Source organism: Fundulus heteroclitus, chromosome 15 (assembly GCF_011125445.2).
Source record: "Fundulus heteroclitus isolate FHET01 chromosome 15, MU-UCD_Fhet_4.1, whole genome shotgun sequence".
Taxonomy (NCBI): domain Eukaryota; kingdom Metazoa; phylum Chordata; class Actinopteri; order Cyprinodontiformes; family Fundulidae; genus Fundulus; species Fundulus heteroclitus.
Window position 1 is genome coordinate 1,301,751 of NC_046375.1, and position 25,644 is coordinate 1,327,394.

General features: G+C 39.4%; 1 protein-coding gene across 1 annotated transcript; it reads left to right on the forward strand.

Moving 5' to 3' along the window:
* The first annotated feature begins 5,956 nt into the window (after window positions 1-5,956).
* Window positions 5,957-25,082, forward strand: tdrd15 (tudor domain containing 15). The gene is made up of 5 exons (XM_021311461.2): window positions 5,957-6,022; window positions 9,297-13,373; window positions 13,591-13,648; window positions 22,655-22,739; window positions 24,076-25,082. The coding sequence occupies exons 1-4, from the start codon at window positions 5,991-5,993 to the stop codon at window positions 22,691-22,693; spliced, it is 4,206 nt and encodes a 1,401-aa protein (XP_021167136.2). The 5' UTR covers window positions 5,957-5,990; the 3' UTR covers window positions 22,694-22,739; window positions 24,076-25,082.
* The last annotated feature ends 562 nt before the right edge of the window (window positions 25,083-25,644 follow it).

Below are 25,644 nucleotides of genomic sequence, written 5' to 3' on the forward strand. Positions count from 1 at the left end.
TAAAAAAATCCTTAATTCTTCTAATGAAATCAGAACCACGCCAATAAATGGGATGATAATAATTCTTATAAAGCAAATAAATCTGGGGAGTCTCTTCTATTTAATTTGTAATGCCTGACTTTCTGTTTTCCTGGGTTTATAACTATTACATTAGACAAATTGACAATTTTTCAATGACACTCTTCATTAAGGGAAAGACTAGAGAATATAAATAAGGTCATAAAATGTTGATATTCAGTAGTAAATGGCTACCTAAACTTAGATACTTGACTAAGCGTGTCTATATGTGCAGTTTGAGCAGTGGCGTCTGGTCGTCCAGTCCAACTGAGACCGACACACACTTATATGTCCAGATCTTCATCTGAGACTCCTCTAAAAAGGTATCTACTTCATTCTAATATCCACTGACCTCAGCTCAAACAACATGTGAGAAAAACACTGAGGGAGCCAAAATATAATTTATGACCAAGCTTGTGTTTTGGTGGGCCTGGTTTTGACACACGTAGCAGCGCCGAACGATGCATCGCAAATAAATGCCAACAAGAAACTGAATGCATCAAACTCATTAGCATAACTCTGTTTTTCATTTTTCTTTTTGGCCCAATTTGTTTGTATAAAGAGGTTGTAATTAGAGTGTGTAAATAAAGAGTGCTAAAAAATAAAAATTGTGGTTTTTTTTTCTTGTTTTGTTTGTTTTTCTTTTGGGGGGGAGGGCTTGACTGTACTGTAGTTTCATTGATCAAATATATAATAGCGTCACACATTTTAAAATTCAAGAATAAATTCCAAATTTCAATAATTGTGCCAGACAGTGCCAGAATGGCACAGTGGGGGTCCGCCTGGATTTTTTTTTTTCAATCCAAACATGTATATCTCCCAGTAGCTTGTTGTGTGGACACCAAACAAAGTGTAACCAAGATGTAGTTAAAATTTATTGTGTTTATTTCGTTATTTACAGCCAAAGTAAGAAGTTTTGTATGTGAACATCTGTTTGTTTTTTCAGGCAGAATTACTAAAATTTTTCAATTTTACCACATTTTATAAAATATATATTTACTTACTAACAACATTATAAAAAGGTTTTAGCCTGACACATCCCTACAGTCAAAACAAAAGATGAAACTAAACACAGCACGTTCTATCTGGCAAAATACATGTAACTTTTAGTTAGCCATGAATTTCATCATCAATAAAATTGAAAATATGGCAAAATAATATCAAGCCATCAATAATAATAATTGTCAATCAATGTTGTAGACTATCTACAGTTACATTGAGTTTTATACTTTTGTTAAGTTTATTTGTAAAGTAAAGCTACAGACAGAAACGTCCTTTTTTAACGAATTTCTGATTAACATGCAATGTGTTTTCTAAACACCAGGGAGCGCTGCAGACAAATCTATCATGTTAGAAATGTTAGAAGACTAACAAGAGCAGAACTTCACTGTGCTTTGGATAAAACAACTCTAATAAAACTTTCTAATTACCATCAACAATTTAGTAGCACATCAATAGAAACACTCCAAAATGAAGATCTTTATCCAACATTTCAAATTATTTTCATCTAGTCATAGAAGAAATGCAATAATAAGTAAAGGTCCCAAGCTATATCGTGTGCGTTTATATTCTCTTTTCATACGACAAGATTTTTGAGTATTTATTTTAATTGTTGCGATCATAATTTATCTAGACTTTCAGAGTTAAAAGGTTTTCTTTGGACTTTGTGGTTTAGTTTTTTTCACAATTCATTATTTTTCAGTTTTTAATTGAGTCTCTTTATGCTAAGTTATTGAAAACTGCCCTGTATACTTCCCAGTTTCATACTTTCCAAAATCAATTTTTTTTTTCAAAATTCTGGACATCTCAGTAACTTATTGTAGTTCAATTAATTTTTATTGTTCCAAATAATAACAAATGGTAATGTAAAAAAAAAAAAAAAAAAAAAAACTGGTTTAATGTATATGCAAATTTACAGGTTTAAATCAATTCAAATTAATCCATTGACTTCCAGTACAAAACATCTGCTTCCAATTCAATTACAAACAGTCCAATACTGCATATTTACACTGACATTTATTACTATATATATCTACATTTGTAAGTCACTTTATTTTTATTATATTGACTAAATTAGAGCAGCTCAGTTTCAAAACACATGAAGTTCAGACTTAAAAGACCAGCAGGGCTGGTTAAACCTACTCCAGGTACAGTTTCCTCCTGTTTTTTATACGTTTATTTGGTTTGTGAACATAAAAAAACAAGATTTTGTCTCAGAAGATATGAAGTCCAACAAAGTTGTGAAATGACCCTTTTAAGATTTTTAAAATAGACCTGGATTTATGTTGCAGTTTTAAGGTATTCAAAATCTAAAATGCTGAGGCCTTAAATAAAAATAAATAAACAAATCATATATTATTAATAATAAACAGATTTTAATATTAAAAAAACAGAGTAAGGTATAAAAATTGGGAGCGTTTAACTCCTTCGGGGACCTTCCCCGCCCATTCTCCATACTGAAAGATGGCGGTAATGCACCTACAAGTTTTTTGCCAACCGCCAATAAACTACAGAAGAAGAAGAAGAAGAAGAAGACCACGACGACGACGAAGAAGAAGTCTTCCCGATGCCCGCCCGCTTGGTTTACCCATAGACATAACTCAGCCCCTTGTAACTTGGACTTGAGGCGGTCTCTGTGAGCAGGAAACCGGTGTCTGGGTAAGTCTGGCCACTAACTGCGGTCAGAAAGATTCCTCTATTCGGCCATGGCTCCCGGTGACAGATATCATGACGACTAAAAGCCGTCCAGAGTGGTTAAACTTGATATAATGTAAATGGTTAGCCTGTTTGTCCATGTTAGCTCAGTTAGCTTCGCTAGCTCTGTCACGGTTAGCTCCCGCTAAATAAAACATGGTGTGGGCAGTTTTATGGTTTCAGGCCTTAATAGACAAAATGTTTACTAAGATTTTTTTCTTAATATAAATGTAATAACATCTGCCTCTTAAAAAAAGCAAAACAAAACTATATCAGGGCAGTCAAACTTTTTTTTTACAGTAGCAGGCCATACACTATTAGGTAGGAGGGTGCACTTGTGCCGTTGCCCGAGCCCGCGAGCGGAGAATTTTGAAAAATAGAGTCTCCCAGATGTATTTTGGAAGCTTTCAACACAGGTGATTATTTAAACAATAGAGTCAAAGTGCATGTTTTAAATCGAATAAAAGGCAAAAAAAGAAGTGAATGATCAATTCTTCAAAAATAACCTTTGTTTTTTTATGGTTATTCTTAAAACATTATTTTCATCATGTTTTAACAAGGTAAGGTAATATTAAACATTAAATTAGTTGAATTTGAATTACTAGCACCATATAAAACCGATCAGATTACGTGAATATATGACAATTTATGAGCTTGGCCTATGAAAATATAAATAAATATTATTTACTAGGCTATCATTAATTAAAAAAATAAAATTTGAATCCTAATTATTGGAAAAATCAAGCTCGAAATCAACACGATCAATACATATAGGTCTATTCATTTTATTATTATTATTATTATTATTAATCACAGTTCTGTTCTAAAAACCATCGTAACATTTCTTCACGAACAAAGTCGAATTTTTATGATAAAAATACAGGGTTTGAATTTGAAATTGAATTTACATGTTGAATTTATTTCAGTCATATCGCTGTTAAAATCTCTTATCTCACAGTTTAATTTCACTTGCACTCATCACACACACGATATCATATCGGCGAGGATTCTAGAGACGAACACATTGTCGTATACAAACCTGGCGAAGTCGCCCGTGACTTTTTGAAAGGTGATCCACGCAGCCAAGAATCCAATTATTTCGAATTATTTATAGAAAAAATAGTCACAATTTCAACCTGATCACGTGTTTAATACCATCCTCAAAGTTTTTTTTCAAACATAAAAGTAGGAAATAGGCTGTCAATCTTAAAATGCCTACCAGTTAGCATAGATGGGTGAGCAAAGCCTGCCTTCGGAGCCTCCTCTGCTACATCGGATTTGCCTCCTTAATTGCGCCACTTCCTCTTTAGCCTGCTGGTAAAGCTGACCAATGACCGAAGCAAAGCAATATTGCTCGTATTGCTTCTACAAAGTGCAGATTTTTTTTTTTTTTAAAGATTTAATCGCCTCTACATCTACAACCAGTACCACTCCCAACAAAGAAATTCCCGCTATTGCTGGTTTTATACCATCAGTTCTGTAATTTTTTTTAGATATTTTTTTTAGGCTTTTTAGAAATTAAAAATATATATTTCTTAAATGTTTTTTCTTAAATGTATTTCTTAAATATTTTCAATAAGGTATAATGGTGTAGTGTATTATATATGTAGTTTATATAATAGTTTTGAATGTTAAAACAAACGCTAAAGAACTGTGGGTGTGATGAAGTCACGAGTACACGAGTCCGTTTCTCTTCCAATACACAATACGTGCTGCGTGCTCATCAAGTCCGATCTTAGTTAGTTAATTGATTTTGTTTGGGTCTTGGGTGTGTAACACATAGACTTTAAGCAGCTCGGGATTAACGTGGGTGGTCATATGTTGTTCTTGTTGATGTTTTTTTTTTTTACCAGTCCTCAGGAACCAATAGTCAGTCACCATTAGTCAATCAATGAGTGAGCAAGTGAAGCAATCAAGGGATGGTTTCAAGTTTGTACCATGTTGTTTGCCTGCAGAGACCTGGAATAAACCAACACAGAACTGCATTTTGAGGTGTTTTGGAATTTTTGTACTGCATAAACCAGAAGCCCACGCTTAATCAAGTGACTATTTGAGTTCCATTCACTTTTAGGTTTGTTTAAGACCTTTAAGTCTTGAGTTTTATGGGTTTTCGTGGACAAGTAGTCACTAGACTTGCTAATGTTTGGTGCTGATGTTGTGCCAAACGAGTTATTCCGGACAAAATAGGCTAATATATAATAATAATAATAAGTTTCCAGCAAAATAAATGTGGAAATTAGTTCAATATTAAGCGAGTTGTATTTGATTTAAAATATTTGATTCTGCGCCTGGTCAACACATTACACTGAGCAGAGCTGTCGACCGCCCCAAGATGGCGCCCCCAAATCTCGTCAGTGCCCGTAGGCCACAGCGGTCGATGTGGATCTATTCTCTATATTATGTCTATGATTTTCCAGTCCGGTAAAATGCTGGGAAAAACTAAAGTAGGGACTTTTTCCTTAATAGAATCTACAGCCTTTCTAAAATGTCTGAATTGTTTAACTCTTATATCAATTGTTGAGCTATTAATCCTTAGCCTAATAACTAATGTTCATATACGGTATGGTTTGCAGGGGATTAAACCGTCACTAGTTCCTGTATTAATGCCAGTAATCCAAAAATAATTTATTAGTTTCCCATTGTTTATTTTACTTTAACTGTGTGGATTAACAATTAATAAACACAATTTTGAAATTCTTTCTGTACAGTATATTTAAGATGTATTTTAGTAGGGCATACTTTAATTTACTTCAGTGTAGAAAATAATGTACCACAGATCGCTTATGGTTGTCCAGTATTTCAATTTCAATTAAAATCTGATAAAAAAGATCAAAATAAATATAAAAAATGAAATATTTTATCAAAATAGTTTACTTATTTAAGTATATAAAGCTACTTTTGTCTTTTGTGTGCAAAACATGTTTAAAGTTTCATTGAAAGCAGAGTAAAGTCAACATCTGTGAAAAGAAATCACATAAAAAGTGCTGCACTAAAGGCTAAAGCAGCTTTTAGTCTTGAAATGTTTTTAACCATCTAAGGAAATTGTTATTCTGTGTGGTTGTTGGTTTGGGAAGTTTATTGACATTGTGTTTAGCCTACAAACATTTCTCAGTTTTTTAAATGTGACGTAGTCGTCTACTGTACATCCTAGTCATTCCAGACATGTGATGCTAACAGCAAATGCATCTGTATTCCCTGTAGATTCGTTTGGAGAGCTAACTGTACCTGATTTTGCTACAATGCAGTCCACACTAGCTCCAGAACATCAGAAGTAAGTGAATCATACGCACCTGATTGGATAAATGAGCTTATTTGGGTTTTTTATCTCAGTTTTGGCTTTGTGTTTACTGCTTGAACGAGAATACAGAGTTAAATTAAGAAGATTAGGTTATGATCATCAACATTCCAGTTTTGCTGCATTTATTTTCTGTATTTTACACCACAGGGGTGAGAAAAAGGGTTTTGTTTACACATTTACATGTACGTGTTTTACACCTATTTAAATATTAGAAATAGAAAATGCAGTATTTAAATGAAGGTGGTTATTTTGAAGGGGGGGGGGGATCCTGCATGGCCCTGTGTGACAAAGTGATTGCCCCACTGAACCTGTTAACTGGTTGTACCACCCTACCACGCAAGAACTGCAGTCAAGCCTTTTTTAGTTTGTAATATCGCTCTGGAGGAATTGTGGTTTATTTATGTTTGCAGATAATTTTTTGACCTTCAACTTTGGGGCTGAAAACTGAATTTTTTTAAATTTGAAACTGGAAAAAAGTTACTGAGGGGAAAAAAACAATTTGAAACTGGAAAAAAAATTAAACTCAAAAATGTTTAAGGCTGAAGAGAAAAAAATTAAACAAAGCAAATGTTTTAAACTACTTTTTAGATGAAAAGTTTTTTTTTTTTTTTTTCATTTTCAAACTGATGCCCCCTCGTTGTGGGGGCGAGACTTAGATGACAGGAGGTGTGGAATGATGGCTGACATCTTTTTTTACTCCCTTGTTTCATTCAGTAGTGATGGTGAGATGAGGCCTTATGAGGCATTTTACCACTTTAACCAATTTCTTCAGCAAGTAGTTAATTTCTCGAAGCTTCATTTGCACATCAAACCACCTACTGGCTGAATTCATAATCACAGTCAGCAATATAACCTGTGAAGCTTGCCTGCATTTTCATTGTTTAGGGCCATTGGAAATGTTCATTAATAATAATGAATTTCTCTTATGATTATCACATATATATTATATTTCTGAACATATTCTGTATGTCATTTTTGGCAGGCTGTGCACGTTTTTCTGCCACTCTAGTGAAATGGCTTGGGCTTAAGCAGACAGTGGAAAATACCTACCGCCTACTGGATATTGCTTCTGGATTTACTCTCCAAAGATTTACCCCTTACTAATAATGACCACTTTTATTTAAACACTGCATTTTCTGTTTACTTGTGTTATGCTTGTATTTTCATTTTATTTTTTTATGAAATGGAACAGTTGTACATGCAGAGCTTTGCAAAAATATTTATACCGCTTGAAATTTGTTGTTACACCATCTGAATTTATTGTATTGCAGTTAGGGCTGGACAATATAGAAAAAAAGCTTATAGATAAAAAAAAATGCATATTGATCGATATCGATAATTATTTAAAATATTTAAAACCATATTTTATGTGCAGCTCTGCGTAGATATTTTATGATATTGCTAAATGATTTAATTTTAATAAAGAACGCAAACACAGAATTCCAATTAAATCTTTATTTAACCAACTTTTTTAACCATAACAGACAAATAACTTAAGAGACCTGAGTTATGTTATTAAATAATGACAAAGAATAAACTAAAGTGACCAGTAAAATGACCAAAATAAATATACCAAATAAATAAATAAATAAAATAGCATATTTAGGTGGGAATAGTACACTAGTTACTTCTCAGGTTTCATAATTGGGAGGCTGACGCAGGTCTTAGGTTGTGGCGTGTAAGGACACAGACTGCAGCTCATTTTGCACTGATTTTCTGAACTAGTTGCACAATTTAGGGAGCGCTGTTGGAGAAAAACTTACGTCCTGAAACTTTATATCGCAGATCAAGAGTGGCGAGTAATTGTTTGAAGCCAGGTTTTTCAGCTGCAGACAACAGCAGCATATCCATCACTATGGCTGGGCGATATGGATTAGAAAATAAATCTCTGATTTTATCATACCAAATCCGATTAATCGATTTTTCTTGCTCCTTTTTTTTTTCATAAAAAGAAATTAAAGAAATTATTTTAAAACCTTGCTTTTATGTCAAGCATTTCGTCAGGGAGTTGACCTGAATTCAAAGTGCAGCTAAAAACAAGCTGTGAAACATGCTTGTAAAACAAGATGGCAGCTGTGCCATTATAAACAATGAAAATATAACAAAACATTTGCTGGTAGTGGTATTACACGTTGAGCTAAGAACAGGTTTCACTGCACTTGTGAACTTCAAACTAAGTTAAAAAAAAAGTAAATAAGTGAATGAAGTACCTCGTATTATGGTAAAAAAAAAAGTTTCCGCTTAACAATATTTTGACAATAATTTTGCCTAAACATATATTCAGCATCACATGCTGTTCTCTTCATGGAAACCCAATGAGTGTATTGGCAAAATAAAATCCAGATTTTCCAAAAATGAAATCTTAAAGAATTGTAAATTCGAATTAATCTATTAAATCGATTTATCGCCCTGCCCTATCCATCACTATGAAGCATGTTACTGCATGCGTTATGTTCTTATGCCGCTTGGACGCTTTTTCATTTTATCACAAAGAAGGGAGCCCAGTTTAGCTGCTATACCTGCTTAGTTTTGGAAGAACTTCCAGAAGATTCCTACGAAGATGCGGAGTCGCGCGGAGCCGCACAGCTCACGCTGCTACGTGTGTGAGCAGCTTATGTGATGAAATAAGTTGGTTGCGTTACCAAACTTTGTTTTTACCGGTTCCTTGCAAGTTTTACAAATCCCTGGTTTATTTCTGTCAGGCTGGTGAACTAGTAAAACCTCGTTTTGGGACCGTTTCCTCTGCCGCTCCTTGCTGCGACATATTCACGTGCTCTGTGTTGTGGTTTGAGAGGACGGCGCTTTGTGACGGCGTGCCTGGGTCCACAATTACGATTGGTCGAGAGGAAGTAGTGACTGTAGCATCAACTAATATGATAGGCTGAAAGGAAGGAAGGAAGGAAAACTCTCTATCGAACTTTTATCGACCCTATTTTTTTCCTATTGCGCCACACGTCTATCAATCCATATATATTGTTATTGAATTATCGTCCAGCTCTAATTGCAGTTTTATTTTCTAAATAAATGTAACTAGACTCAGATTTACGATTTAGGTGACATCAAGCAGTTAGATGGACTGGATATTATTTTGTGGTATGAAATAGCACCAGTCAAGCTCTGCAGAGATGCTATTGAGGCATTTTGGCCACTTGATTTGTAGGGTAAGGGACAGGAAGCCAGTTCTTTAGGATTTTAATTTGACACCACTAGCATAAAGTTTATTAATTAATGCAGTTTTAACTTACAGGTCACAAGAGTCTGGTGCACTGACCAAACATGCCCTTTGGTCAGTGGATCTCAAACTGACTCATTTGGACTGGAGCGCCGAAGCCACCCTGATACACTTCCAGGGACAGTACCCTTCCATATGTGAACTGGACTACCACATTTTACAGCAAGAACTCCAGAGTGTGCCAAAGACTAAAGCTGCGGTGGACGTCGGTGATTTATGCCTGGTTGAGGACGTGACTTTAGATTGCTGGTTCCGAGGAAGAGTTCAAAGCCGAAAGGAGGACTTGCTTGACGTTTTCCTCATAGATTACGGAAAGCTCCTGAGCGTCAACGTTAATCGCATATCTTCCTGTTCGGATGACTTGTTTATCCCGCCTCCAAAAATAGTCAGTGGGTTTCTCGCAAATGTGCTGCTTTTCCAGAACGGCTCTCCCTCCTTGGTCGAGGAGTATTTCTCAAGCCTGGTCGGCAAAAACGTCACAGGTTTCATCCAGGCACAGCTCCCCTACAAAGTCCTCCTGTTGGAAGCGCCGGACATCAACTCTGACCTTGTTCGACACGGCCTTGGGAGGCACGTGGACAGAGATACATTCTTCCTCTTGTTTAGCATGCTTATAGGCGTGCCACTCAAACAGAAGATGGAGCCAGTTCCTGACCTGCTCATTGAAAAATCAAGAGGACAACAGTTTTGCTACAAACCATCCAGCTGGCAGGTATATCAGGACATTTTGTCGTACTGTGGGCCTAAATTAAGTTTCGGGACACGCGCTAAAGTGCGAGTAACCGCCGCCGTCAACCCCGAGCTGTTTTACTGTCAGATGGCTAACGCAGCCGAAGAGCTCTGGCAAATTTCCAAGAAGTTGGCTGACATTTTCGAGCACAAAACCAAAGGACGCAGTCAGAAAATGACGGGTAACATGGGTGTTATGTGTGCAGCTAAAGGAAAAGATCAGAGATGGCACAGAGGCTTGTTGCAGTTTCTGCCAGCCAACTCTCAGGTGAGAGTTTTCTTCATCGACTACGGCTTCTTTGAGATGGCAGACATCGAGAACGTCCACAGCTTGCCGCGTGAATTTCACTCAACACAGTTCATGGCGTTCCAGTGCAGGCTCCCCTCACAAGCTGATCACGAAAGAACCCAACAGCTCATTTTCCTCAAGGCGGGCCTGCTCGGAGCAGTTCTGGAGGTGGAGATCACTGGTTATGATGAAGATAATCATTTGTACACCGTCACGGTGCTAAGCGACGAAGACACACACGTGGTAGAGCCAGAGCCTATCCAGAATCTTCCCTCTGAGCCACCTGCAGATGTTAAGAACCTGCCGCCTCAGGACCGATATGAGAGCTACGAGGCCGTCCGAGGCGACGCGTTACGCAGAACCCTGGAAGCAGAGGAACTGCAGGTCGGCTCTGCCTTTGTGGGCTATATCGAGTATGCTCAGGATCCAAACAACTTCTGGATCAGAACCCAGAAACGCAATCAGGAGTTTGAGGAGATGATGGTCAAAATAAGAGAGCACTTCAGTCAGATGAGGCTGGATGAAGACGTACTGGTGAATCCAGAGGTGGGGGCAATGTGCTGTGCAATGTACGAGGAGGACATGCATTTCTACCGGGGTGTGGTGACAGACGTCCTCGAGCGTGGAGCCGAGATCCTTTTTGTTGACTATGGGAACATTGGAAAAGTGCCGCACAAGTTGATAAAGCGAATACCCAAGATCTTTGCCAGCACACCCCCGTTTGCCATCTGTTGCACACTTGCTAACGTTTTTCCTTCGGATGACTTCTGGCCCAGCGCGACACTTCAGTTCTTCAGAAAAGCTGTGTATGGCAAAGCCTTGGACGTCCACCTACTCCAGGCCAAAATAAACACATTTGTTGTTGACTTGTTTGAGGCGGGCGGCGACAACAGCATCACTGAGCTCTTGATCTCTTCCAAACTGGCTGAATTCATTCCCCTAAACAAAGATGTTTTGGGGAAACCAAGGCAGCCACAGCGTTCTGAAGCAAACACGAGTAAAACAGCAGAGCAGGGGCCGGATTGCAAAGGGGAAGCGAACCTGTGCAGAAAGGAAGAGAAGTCCCAGCTGGTGCAGGTCCCAGTTAAAAGCATAAATCCTGGCTTCAAGGCAAGATGTTTCGTGACCCACATCGACTCCATGAGCAGCTTTTTCCTCCAGATGTCCGACGATGAATCAGCCATCCTGAAAATGGGCGAAGATCTCAACTCAAACGTCTTCAAGAAATCCTTGAAGGAGGCCTCGCCCTGGAGCATCAACGATGTGGTTTTGGCCGAGTTCGAGGAGGACGGGGATCTGTATCGTTCAGTCGTGAAGAACCAGGAAGACGGCTCCAGGTACACGGTGGAGTTTCTGGACTACGGAAACTCGGCAGTTGTAGGAAAAGAAAAGCTACACCCTCTACCAGAGGAGTTCTCGTCCCAGCCGAGATTCAGCATACCATGTTCGTTGATGAACACGAGCGCATATAAAGATGAAGCTTCTTTCACTGAAGCTGTGATGGACACGCCCCTCATGGTTGAGTTCGTTTCCAAGTATGGGATTCATTGGCAAGTCAAGGTTGAGGTTCTTGACGGAGAATCTGAAAGTGATGCAATGCTTAGCAGTACATTTGTAGCACAAAATGAAGAAGAGTCTTCCTCACTCCTAGCGTCCACTGAGAACGGCAAGGACCACCTCAAAGAAGAAGTCCACCACGGCAACACGTCCAGAGAAGCAAAATCCACCGTAAAAAACGAGCGCTTGGGGCCAGAACCATCAGCCAAAAGGCAGGTCCAAACCACCAGGTCGCTGAGGCAAACTCGCTTCACCAAAAAGAGACGCAAGAAGTCCCAAAGACCATCTGCTTCGGTCACAAAGGATCGTCTGGCTCAAACCATTCAGGACGGAGACACAGAAACAGGAACAATCCTGTCAGTCCAGAGTAACGGCAGCTTTTACGTCAGACTCACTAAAAACAACAACCTGCTGGCGTCAATGGAACGATATTTAACAGAGAACATAACGGAGTACAAGACCGTGTCTGAGGAGGATGTCGCACAAGACCTGAAATGCTTGGTCCAGGCTGAAGGCGGCAGGTGGCAGAGAGCCGTCATCCGGCGGATTCACGAGAGACGCTTTGAGGTCTTCCTCGTGGATCACGGAGTCACAGAAGACGTTCCAGGAGGGCCCGTCCCAAAGCAGTGTGCCTACTTGAGGAAGATCCCAAACTTGGCTCTGCTGTGCAAGATGAACAACCTTGGTCTCAGCGAGGCAAATGCAGCTCAGCAGTGCTGGGAAGACATGCTCAAACCATTAGTAGGCACCGAGGTCAAGGTGATATTTGTGGGTTTCTCTAAAGCTGAGAAGGTTTGGCTGGTGGAAATAGTCCTGAGTGGACCGGTGCTGGTGGGTCAAATCCAGACCTTGCTGCAGCAGAATGGAGAGAAGACTTTAACAGCTGAACGCCAAAGTGAGAGCACTCCTCCGTTTTTCTTCGCTCCTCTTCAGACGGATAACGCACACTCTGGCTGTGCCGCTGCGGTCACCACTCCCTCTGAATTCTCTGTCGTCCTTGAAGATCTGCTCCCTACCATGATCAAAGTCTACGCCATGTTGGACGACCTGCCTGGCGTTATGCCTCCTCTTCCCCAGGCCCACCTGGTCCCGGGCACCTGCTGCCTGTTCAGGTCCGAATCCAAGAACAGGTGGTGCAGGGCTGAGATCGTACACGCTGACGAAGAGGACGACATGGTCGTCCTGAACCTGGTGGATTATGGACATCAGGAGTGCGTACCGTACCTTGACTTCTCCCGGCTGAAGCAGGTTCCTGTGGAGCTCACGAACCTCCCGAAGATGACCTACCCCTGCGTCCTGAGAGGGGTGAAGCCGGCTGGTGCGGACGGACAGTGGAGCGACGAGGCTACAGTCTTCTTCCAGCACTGTTTGTGCCAGAAGAACCTGCAGATCTTCTTCAGGGAGTCTGGCGCCGACTCCACCTGGAAAGTGGACGTTCTTGTTGACGGAGTCCATGTTGCCAAGATGCTGGTGGATGCTGGACATGCCGACTATACGGACGTCATCCTTGGACTCAGGTGTGCTCTTCAAACTCTACTTTTAACATCCAGCATGAAGAACACTGAATGCTCATTGTTGTGGTTAATTATAAATTATATCATGCATGAATTATAGTTTAAATCCACACAAACAGGTTATAAATTTAAGTAAATTTGGAAACATTAGGAATATGAATGGAGATTTTCTTAGAAATTTTAACAAAACTGAATGAAGTTTGCATTATTTTACCTAAAGGTATGACGTGTCGAGTTCCTGTCAACAACGTCAATGTATGGACGCTGATGAAGAGGAGGTTGGTGATGAAGCTGAGGCCACTAATGGCAACACCTCAGTCAACATCGAATCCAAATCAAGTCTTGGTAGTTTTACGTCAGCCAGTTGAACTAATGATGTTTCAGTCATGCTTTCAGGAAGATTTTTATTTAATCTGCATGTTTAATCCAATCATTTATGCATATCGTAATTTGTTTGATTTAAAGATGGAATATAATTAGTTATTTCTATAGACTATTATTTATTAAAACTGTTTAACTAAAACAGTAGAAGGCAATCTTAAACAAATGTGTTTTTAATCTTGATTTAAAGGAAGTTAGGCTTTCAGCACTTTTACAGTTTTCTGGAAGTTTGTTCCAGATCAGTGGAGTATAGGAAGTAAATGCTGCTTCTCCATGTCTGGTTCTGGTTCTGGTTCTGCAGAGCAGGCTGGAGCCAGAAGACCTGAGTGGTCTGGAGGGTTGATGCACTGATAACAAGTCTGTGATGTATTTAGGTGCTAAGCCATTTAGAGATTTATAGACTAACAGAAGTATTTTAAAGTCTATTCTCTGAGATACAGGAAGCCATGGAAGGACTTTAGAACCGGGTCCATGTTCTCTACTTTCTTAGTCTTAGTTTTAAAGTTGACTTTGCACAATAAGCAAGTGAGGTAACAAACTGTGGCAGGACGTCCACGGCCCCCGGGAATATATGGGCTGAATTGAAAAATTCAGTCTAATCTGTTAGCTGTGACATCATCCACTATTACCATCTAACATAGAAAGTACTCCTGGGTCAATGTGAGCTTCTGAGCTTTCTGTGTCTCTGCTCTGTCTTCTCTAAGCCCCAGTGGGTCGAGGCAGATGAGCGTTCACACTGAGCCTGGTTCTGGTTCTGCTGGAGGTTCTCCTCCCTGTTAAAGCTGGCGCGGATTCAGGCGGTGGCGCAGGGGGCGCGCGCACCCCCCTTTTGGAGACCAAAAGTATTTTTTAAAGAGCCCGAATTTTTAAACATCCTTCATAGAATTAAGATTAATAGCCAGTACCTGTCATTTAGAACGCACTGTGATGCCGGCGCGGCATAAATTGTCGTTGCAATCACCGATACTGGCGGCGGCATTTAGTGCCCAAATATGGGCAGTAATGGCGGCCTGACGTCACATCCTGTGTTGTTTCTTAGCAGAGGCACTGCGCTCACACAGCTGTGATAAACAACAATTATTTCGGATTCCCAGAGGACTTCACCATTGAAATTTTCTAGAGCTATTGTTGAAGAAATAATGCCTACGTGCATGGCAGTTTGATGTTGCAATACATCGGGTAAAAGTGGAAAAAACATCACAAAAATAAGGAGACCGCTGCCGCAGCAGACAGATTCAACTCACATCGTTCCTTTTTGGTCTCCTTGCCTCAAATTGGTATGGCTGGATTTCGTCAAAAATCAGGTTGCTGTCAAGAAAGTCTTCTATATAATCCAAATCGCTCTCAGATGATGATGATAAATCCATGAAACTCCATCACTATCGCTAAATAATCACTCTCTGCCGCACCGGTCGTCGCCATCTTGGATAATAGCGCGCAGTGACGAGCCTGTTCTTCTTCTACTACTACTACTACTACTACTTCTTCTTCTTCTTCTTCTTCTTCTTCTTCTTCTTCTTCTTCTTCTTCTTCTTCTTCTTCTTCTTCTTCTTCTTCTGTTGTGTTTTCTGGCAGTTTACATCCTGTGTGCATTACCGCCATCAGCTGGACGGATATGTAATTTAGAAATATATTTTCCTATACATCTTTATATCTTAATGAAACTAAATGATATCTATACTTTCACACTCACACACACATACACACTAAATCCTCCCAGCTAATTCTGTATCTTTTAAATATTTAAGTGCTTTAAATATTTTATCTGATTGATGCTTCCCTAATAAATCAGCCATCTTTACTGAACTCCCCAATACCCTTTCCAGTTCTTTCCTCTCTTTTATATATTTTCTACAATAAATCAAAACATGTTCTACTCCTTCGATTTCTCCACAATAAGAACAATTACCTGTTGGATGTTTCCCTATTATTTTTAAACCAGTATTTAAACTAGTATGCCCTATCCTCAACCTGTTTATCCATATTTCCTCTCTTCTATTCATTATACTATTATATCTTATGATAATATCTTTCTATATTTTATATAAATGTCTTCCTTTTTCTTCTAAATTCCATCTCTCCTGCCATACATTATTTATTTTATCTTTAATAATTACTTTTATTTTTTTTCTACTTAGCGGGACATCATATTCAATTTCTCTTGCCTCAACTGCTTCTTTAGCTAATTTATCTACTTTTTCATTACCTAAAATTCCTTTATGTGCTGGAACCCATGTAAATTGAATACTTATTTTTTTGTTGCTTTATACCATATATTAAATAACTGACTTCATCTAGAAGATCTTGACGGCTTTCAGATTTTCCACTTTTAAAACTAGTCAGGCAAGACAATGAATCTGAACAGATAACTACATTTCTAGGCTTCACCTCCAGCACCCATTGTAATGCCAAAATAATTGCCAACATCTCTGCTGAAAAAAATTATAAATTATCTGCTGTTCTTCTTTTTATAGAATTTTTTTCTTTCGGAATATATACTGCTACTCCTGTTTTACCATTTTCCTGTTTTGATGCATCTGAATATATTTGTGTCATATTTTTATACCTTATAACTAAATACTGCTGAATAATTTGATACAAACCTCCACAGGACTGTTCTATTTTTTGGTTTCTAAATTTACTGTTGACATTTCAAATAACCATGGAGCAATTTTAGATGTAATTACAGTTTTACAGTATGCTATATTACTTATCCCAGAATACTCTGCATAAATATTTCCTTCCCATCCAAAACTCCTTATGTGATGGCCATATTCCCAACATTCTCTGAATATCTGTTTAGTAGGGTGATTTTCCTCATGCCCTTGTAAATTTAACCAGTAATTTATTGACAGTTTCATCCTCCTTAAGTCCAGTGGCATTTCTCCAGTAATCACCTGAAGAGGAGGAATTGGAGATGTTCTAAAAGCACCACAACATATTCTAAGCGCTTTGGCTTGGATTCTATCTAAATCTAATAACAAAGAATTTGCAGCTGACTTATAAACGATACATCCATAATCCAACACAGATCTAACTAAAACATCATATATTCTTTTCAAAGATGTACTAGTTGCCCCCCTGTCATTCCCTGACAAATATCTCAAAATATTAATACCTTTTTTTTACATTTATCAATGATCTTCTGTATATGTATCTTAAATGAAAGTTTTTCATCAAACCATACGCCGAGGTACCTTATGATATTTACCTGTTTCAATGTATGCCCATATAATGTAAGATCTACTGTTGGATTAACCCTTTTCCTTGAAAAACATATTACTTGTGTCTTCTCAACAGACAAATGAAACCCCCATTTATGTGACCATATTTCAACCGTGTTAATTGCTGATTGCATTCTATTTTTTAAATCACTAATATTTCCTCCTCTCACCCATAATGCCCCATCATCTGCATATAATGCTTTACTAATTCTAAAATCTATATTATCAAAAATATCATTAATCATTATATTAAAAAGCAATGGACTACATACACTACCTTGAGGAGTTCCATTTTGTATAGCATAAATATTTGAATAATTTACCCCAACTCTTACTTCGATTGTTCTATTCTTTAAAAAATCCTTAATTCAATTAAACATTTTTCCTTTAATTCCCATTTTATCCATCTTCATTAATAAACCCTCCTTCCAAAGCATATCATACGCTTTTTCAATATCAAAATGTAGCTAAGAGCATTTATTTATTTACCTGAGCCTTTCTTATTTCATTTTCTAAACAAACAATTGGATCTACCGTTGTCCGTCCACTTCTAAAACCACTCTGATAAGTAGATAAAAGACCTCTTTTTTCTATTTCTTACATTAATCTCCTAGTTATCATTTTCTCCATCAATTTACATAAATTAGAAGTAAGAGATATGGGCCTATAACTAACTACTACTACTTCTTCTTCTTCTCTTTTTTAATAGTGGTTTGCAAACAACTTTTAGGTGCATTACCACCACCTTCCAGATTGGAGTATGGATCAACCTTAATCTTATATTCTCCCCACAGAAAACAAGTATGATGATCGTTAGAAAATGTTGATAATGAGAAAACATGGGGTTCTCACAAGTTGTGTAAAGTTGTAAAGTAATGCAATATCAGGAAAACTTTTTCAAGTAACGGCAAAGTTATGAAAATTTAATTTTTGTTGCAGTTTTTGAAAAGTAATGAAAAAAGAGTGTAAAGTAAAAAAAATAGTGGACATTGACACCCATACAATAGTTATTATGTAGTGTGTATTGTCTGATTTTAAACCTTTTAGTGCCACATGTGTTTTATTGTTAAAACTAAGAATGGTCTCCTTTATGAAAACATACTAGGCTTAAAACTATAGGGTAGTTCACGTGTGACGTCCCGCGTGACGTCAGCGCTACATCCGGGTCCCGCTGGTAGGCAGAAAACAGTACTGTTCTCGTCTACTACATGACAAAACGGGTGATTTAGAGTGTACTTTTAGTTCGTTTATTTTTGTAATCTAAGCAATGCCTACGACTTGTTGTGCTCCCGGTTGCACACAGAGGCATTCCAAATCGTTGGATGTACGTTTCTGTAGTTTTCCAAAGGAGGAAGGACGAAGAAAGAAATGGATATTTTCAATGAAAAGAGCGCAGGCAGACACTCCCAATGGACTGGGGGAGCCATCATACTACGAGAGAATTTGCAGTCTACACTTCATCTCCGGTAAATACAACTTAATTCTGCTCTAGTCATTGTTCTACTTAAATAGCGGCGGAGGGTACACAGATCGCTACACAGGCCGGAGAAGCGGTAGCAGCAGCAGCCAAGCAGCAGCGGCGGAGCAGGCAGCGGCTGCTCTGCCAGTTCACGGGCTGCGGCAGCAGCCAGCGGCTGCTGCGTAAACACTACACGGGCCGGCGCCCCGGCCCGGCTACACGGGCCGGCGCCCCGGCCCGGCTACACGGGCCGGCGCCGCCGGCTACACGGGCCGGCGCGGCGCCGCCGGCTACACGGGCCGGCGCCCCGGCCCGGCTACACGGGCCGGGCCGGGGCGGCTAGCAGCAGCTAGCAGCAGCGGCTGTTGCCCCTGCTGCTAGCTGCTGCTAGCCGCCCCGGCCCGGCTACACGGGCCGGGCCGGGGCGGCTAGCAGCAGCTAGCAGCAGGGGCAACAGCCGCTGCTGCTGCTATTACGCCCCGGTTCACGGGCGCTAGTATTTATGTGTTTACGCTGCAATGTCGCCGACACCGCCACCCATTTTAACAAGACAAAAACACCTAAATAATCCGTAGTGAAACATTTTTTTTTTTTAACCTACCGGGCCTCTGCTGAGACGCGGCCTGTGTCCGACGCCGCTTTGTGCTGTTGCACAAACATGTGTGAACAACATCCATCCATCCATCCATTTTCTGACCCGCTTAATCCCTCATGGCGTCGCGGGCGTTGCTGGAGCCTTTTTCCCGATTTAAAATAATTGTAGCCGTCCAGTGGTTTCATGGCTTTCGTGCTCTCTGTCTGTACTGGCCTGCCATGTTTATAAGGCAGCTGTATATGTCATGGTACGGAGCGCTTGGCCAGCATTTCACAGACTCGCTCCGTTCCTTCAGGCTTTTGCTGTGTGGATCTGGCAATCTGATACCATCAACTATCAACTTACTCTTAAAAGGATCTTGTAGTACGTTATCTAAAGAAGAAAAATACGCGGAGAACTCGTCAGTTTCTCTGTTTGCGTCCGCCATTGTGTTCGCCTTTTGCCTACCAGTCCGGCGCGCATGCGCGAAAAACCCGCCTCAAAACAATAACAATGAACTACCCTAAACTATTGCCAAGCAACTTGCATATGATGAACGATGAGAGTGAGAAAGAGATCTTTACATCATATAAGGATGATCTATCATCAGGATCAACATTTAGACAGGAAGTGAAGTTGTGGCACACAAAGTGGTCATCATCAGTGGAAAAACCCAGCTCTCTCCCTGAAATTCTAAGGATAACAAATATGAAGTGCTACCCAAACATTTCTATGATTCGTCACCTTCTGTCAGTTATACCTATCACGAGTGCTTCTGTGGAACGTGCTAACTCAGGTCTTAAAGCAGTGAAAACTTTGCTAAGGTCGACTATGGGACAAGAAAGGTTTGTGGCTTTGCAACTTATGCATGTCCACAAGGACATTCATTTAGACATCAACAAAATCATAGGCATGTTTTGCACAGAAGCATCCTAGAGGGTTGACATTCATAAACCCATTATCATCATCATCATAAAGTTGAAGGTGTTGTAGAAGAGAACAATATTCTTTGTCAAGTCTTACAGTTCTATTATAGGCTTATGGCTTAACTTCACCGTACATGTTCATTGGTTTAACTTACTTTAAAAAAAATGTTCTCAACATGGTTTATCTTGTTAAAATGTGTTGAAAAATCCTTTGTCACTTGAACTATACCAAACTGTTCTTAAGTCCTTGGGTCTTTCTAAGTATTTTTTTTTCTTAATATAGTTTATATGGTTAAAATATATTGTTAAAATACATGTATATTTTTAAAACTCTTGTCAATTGAACCATACCAAACTGTTCTTTAGTCCTTGGGTCTTTTTATTTCATTTTCTGTATACATATCATTTCTGGCAATAAAGAAAATCTTTGTTTGATTAATTGTTGATAAGGATAATTTTTTCTTCAAACTACTTTTTAACCTTGTGCATGCTGTAAAAAGCACGAGATTTTGACTTAAAAACCCATTTTCAATTACAATAAGATAATCATGCTAATTCCACTTATGTTCATCCATTAAAATTATTATCAATTAAAAAATCCTTAGATGAATAATTAGGGTAGTGTAAAAGAGTAAAGATGGCATTCTTTGGTCATTTAGCCTCACATTGTCTCGACCCCATGACCCTTGACCCTTAACCCCATGACCCTTAGGTGCGCACCCCCCTTTGAAAAATCCTGGATCCGCCCCTGTAAAGGGGAGTTTTCCTCTCCACTGTCGCTTCATGCATGCTCAGTATGAGGGATTGCTGCAAAGCCATCAACAATGCAGATGACTGTCCACTGTGGCTCTACGCTCTTTCAGGAGGAGTGAATGCTGCTTGGAGAGACTTGATGCAACCTGCTGGGTTTCCTTAGAGAGGAAACTTTGGAAAGGAAGTAGGGATGTTCTTTCAGTGTAGTTTGTAAAAGCACGCTGTGCAGAATCCTAACAAGAACACCCAGAATCTGTGTGAGATCCTGGAGAACCAGAGAAACTTGGCTCTACTTTAGCGATATTACGACTTAGACCTTTAATAGGCGCTGCTGCCGGTGAACAGAGGACTTTAAAACCGACCGACCTGCAGCTTCCTGTAACTTCTGCTGTTTAGAACTGAGATAATTTCTTTAGTTTGATGACCAGTGTTGCATTTATTTAGGAGTTGGAGTCAAGAAGGCTTTCCTTCACTCAATGACAGATTTTATTTTCATCTGTATCTCTAAATACTAAGTTCCCCAGTCGTCCTCTAGCGTTCCTGCCCTTTAACTTTTAGAAGCAACCGCTCAACAAACCACCTTAATAAAATAAACTGGCCTCTGCTGCAGGATAGTAGCCTGACCGAACTTGGACACGTCTGCTTTAGCTTCTCAGTAAATCCGCTCGGTCTGATGGAGAGGAGGAAGGAATTGTAGACGAACCATTTTATTCATTTTATTCACTGCAAAAGGGAACTAAAAATAAGTAAAATTGTCATGAAATGAGTGTAATTTATCCTTGATTAGAGCAGGTAAATAAGATGATTTACCAATGGAATAAGATTTTTGCACTTAAAACAGGAACAATTCATCTCTATCATCTTATTTCAAGTGCAGGATATCTAATCGTCTTATTTTAGGGGTCAAAATACTCACTCCATTAGCAGAAAATCTTATTTACCTTCCCAAATCAAGAATAAATAGACTAACTTTAAGAACATTTTACTTATTTTTAGATCCGTTTTTGCAGTGTAGATGAACTGGTAAGACAGATGTGATTTTATGAATGTAATTTATCCTTGATTTTAGTAGGTAAATAAGATTTTCTGCCAATGGAACGAGTACTTTGACCCCTAAAATAAGATAATTAGATAAACTGCACTTGAAATAAGATGGAGATCAGTTGTTCCTGTTTTAAATGCAAAAATCTTATTCCATCTTATTTACCTGCTCAAATCAAGGAAAAATTACATTTATTCCAAGACAATTTTACTTTAGGTTCCTTTCTGCAGTGTTCTCATTGTTTTATGTATGTTGGTGGTTTCAGACGAAGGAAACGAGTCGGACGCTGTGAAACGGTTGGTTTTGGTGTTTTTAGTGACGAGCAGTTTTAGTTTTTTGTTTAAAATGGAAACCCTGGTGGATTTAAAGCCTGCAGAAGCTGACGGGCTAAAAGACACAGAGACACATGAGCCTGAGGGGTTAAAGGTCGGGGTCACCCTCCGTCTGTCCCGGCGGCTTGATCAAAGCCCGGATGCACCCAGGATTTGGTTCTGCGGTGCACCTGGACGGTTTTGGAGGCCCCGGTGACCTGGACCTGGGATCCCGGCCTGCGCCTCCACAGACCGTCTTCCTGCTTTGGAATGGCCTCTAGCGGCTCCTCTTCCTGCTGTGGCCTGAAAGGATCTGAATGTTTCTGCCTCGGCGCTTCCTCCTCCACACCGCTCTCCTTTCTGCTCACACCGGTCTGTGGGAGAGGACGGGACGTTGTCTGGAGACGCTGCTGGGTCCCCGCTCAGAGTCTCTGCTCCTTTACAGCAAAGATTCATTCATAGCATAAAGTGTTTGGGTGGAGATCATACAGAGACTCTGAGCCGTCACCCAGCAGCCTCCACCTTTAGATGCCTTCAGTTTATCGACGTCTGCACACGATCAACGCTGACTGGTGTTTTTTTTTTTCTGCTGTGTGGCTCCTGAACCTGAACAGGGTTTAACTCGCACACTGGAAACTCGACAGGAGTTGTAGGAACGGGAGAAGTCTACAAGGACCCGAGGGACAAATGGACGAAGAGGTGAGCCTTTAAAAGAAATCCTCATAATATTAAGCTTGGCTGAGATTTCTCTATTAGCAATTGATTTACTTATCTTACCGTTAAGTGTCTGACTGTTAATCTGTTTACAGTTAAACGACATTTTAACATCGAACCCGTTTTACCTTCAAATTAAGTGAAAACATCAGATTTATGCTGCCCTCTAGTGGTCGGATCATTTTTTTTTTATACTCATTACTGACAATAAATTAGCAGTTTGTATTTTTGGTTCATTTCTTTTTATTTTATTTTTTTGTTTTTTATTAAATAATAAATTATTTGAAGTCTTGTTTTTTCTGGTTCCTTGGTGAATGATGTTATACACTGTTATACACCCTCTAGTGGTCGGATCAGTATTTTTTTTTTTTGTTTTTTTGTTTTTTTTGAAGACACTACTGGCAAAAAGAAATTAACCAAAAATACAAGCCGTTAATTTATTAATTTTTTTGTTTTGTTTTTATTAAATAATAAATTATCTGAAGTCTTGTTTTTTCTGGTTCCTTGGTGAATACTGTTATACAAAAAGAAGGTAAAACCAGTGCAAGGGTTAGCTCCTACACAAAAAACATGGAGCAGATCAAGAGTTATGGCAGCAGATAATTTTTACTTTGTTTCAGTTTAGATATTGTATTTTTATACTTATTTTACTTTAATTGGGTCACAGTTAGTTGGTTTAATAAAAACCCTCCTTTAGCTTTCCTTCCCTGCCTTTTGTTCCTGTGTGGCCTTGTTTTTATTTTCATCAGTCGGACTGATCAGCGGCTGTGAACGTTTAGTTACTAATGTTGTCACAGGTTCTTAATTAGATCAAAGTCTGGACTTTGACTAGGCCATTTGACCACATGGATACGCTGTGAGCTCTGGCTGAATGTTTAGGGCTGTTGTCCCAGTCCAGATGAGCTGTGCAGCTCCTCCAGAGTTACTGAGGGCTTCTTTGCCTGATTGGTGGTCTCCTTTTAGAAAAGGATCACACCAACTGGAGCCTCTTTGCTTCTTCAGGACCTGGATGAGTTGCTGGAAGCAGCAGAGCCGCATATTTCACTGTGTACTAGAGAATCCTGCAGACAGTTTCTACCCGTCACCAAGTCCCCCTCTGAGTGGCCTAGTCAAAGTCTGGGCTTTAATCTCACTGGAGAATCCTCCAGCATGATCCTAAATTACTGACTTTTTTTTAATTTGTCACATTGATCGCCCCCTGGTGGCGCCACAGAGACCCTGCGACAGCTTCCTCCCCCGTTTCTGTAGCGTCTGTGTCGTAAACGACTTCCTGCTGGAAGCTCTGGGCGTAACGCTGGTGTTTTTATCTGTCCGTGTTCAGCCAGGAGCAGGAGAACTCGATCCCCAGCGGCGCTCCGGAGAGTCTCACCTTCAAGGAGCGCCAGCGCCTCTTCTCTCAGGGGAAGGAGGTTTCCGACAAGGTCAAGGCTTCCCGCAAACTCATGGAGCTGGAGAACGAGCTCAACACCAAGAAGTAGGCCCCGCCCAAGCCCTCCGCCTCCCAGCGCCGCCTTAAATCCACCTTAAGGTGGCGCTGGGGAAACGCCCGGACGGAGCGAGCCCACGGCCCCTTCCCGGTTCTGTTGCTTCTGTTTTACTTTGAGACATCAGAAAACTGGACCATCCTCTAATTTCTCTGACGTTTCTCTGTCGTTGGAGCGTGACGGACGATCCTAGTTTCAGATTCCTTCCCCTCCTTGAAGTCTGTCAGCTATATAATGATGAAGCACTGTAAAAAAAATGTTTTAATTATATCTAATTAGAGAAACACACAACAAAGGGGGATATATTTTTGTTTGTAAAATGGTTCTCGGGGCGAGGGATTTAGAAAGATTTATTCTCGTTTAAATTTTTTGTTAAATAGCTTACTGAAATATGAACAGTTTTATATTTTATGCTCTTTTTCTGCATCATGATTTCGCTTTCAGTTCCTTTCCAACAGAAAAAAAAACAATTAATAATGTTATCCTTTTTTTATTTTAAATTCTCAGAGAGAGGAAACACTTATTTTATTCCATAGCGAATTTCTTTTTTTTTTTTTTTTTGTGACATCTTTAGAAAAGCTGAGAGATGATCCAGAGGAGGATGTTAAAGTCAGAGGAAGGCCTCTGTAAGTGCACAACTTTACTGTAAATATCCCGGTCCACAACTGTCTCTTTACTACTGTAGAAACCTTCCAGGAAACTAAAGCAAACCGCAAAGCTTCCTTAATTTACTTTTATTTTCCTCCGTCACTCTTCATTTCACGTGTTTCCTTCAAACGTTGAGTTTTAAAGAGTTTTTTTCAGAGTTGTGTGAATTTAATTTGACTGTTCCTTAAATTTCAAACAAAATGGATTTAATGTTGGGTTTCACGATATTAACCGAATAAGAGCTTCTCTTCAGATGCTTGTTTTGCTTTACAGGTATTTATTTCAAACCTTGTTGGAAAAAGAAAATAAAACTTAAATGCACATATTTTAAGAATTACTCTGTATCTGCAGACCTTTTGTTTAGGAGAAGTGGATTACATTCGGGACCTCTTGACTGTGGTAATCTCCTTTCACAGAGAGCTGAACGGTTTCATGTGTCGATGCACTTTGTGTTTTATTATAACTATTAATCAATATTATTCATTGATGTCAAATTCGACAGATTTCAAAAATATATTGACCAGTAAAATTAGTTCAAGGAGATTCCATTTTATTAAAATGGTTTTAGCTTTCTGCTAGACATTGTCAACTATTTTGATATATTTTGTGGGTAATTCTTTCTAAAAGCCCAACAAATGTGAAAAGCTTCCCATATTTTTACAACCTGCCCATAAGCTATTTTTGTTCCAGCTCACTGTGTCCAAAAAACGCTTAATTGGGTGGAAACCTGCCCAGTTTGTCAACACTGACTACACTAT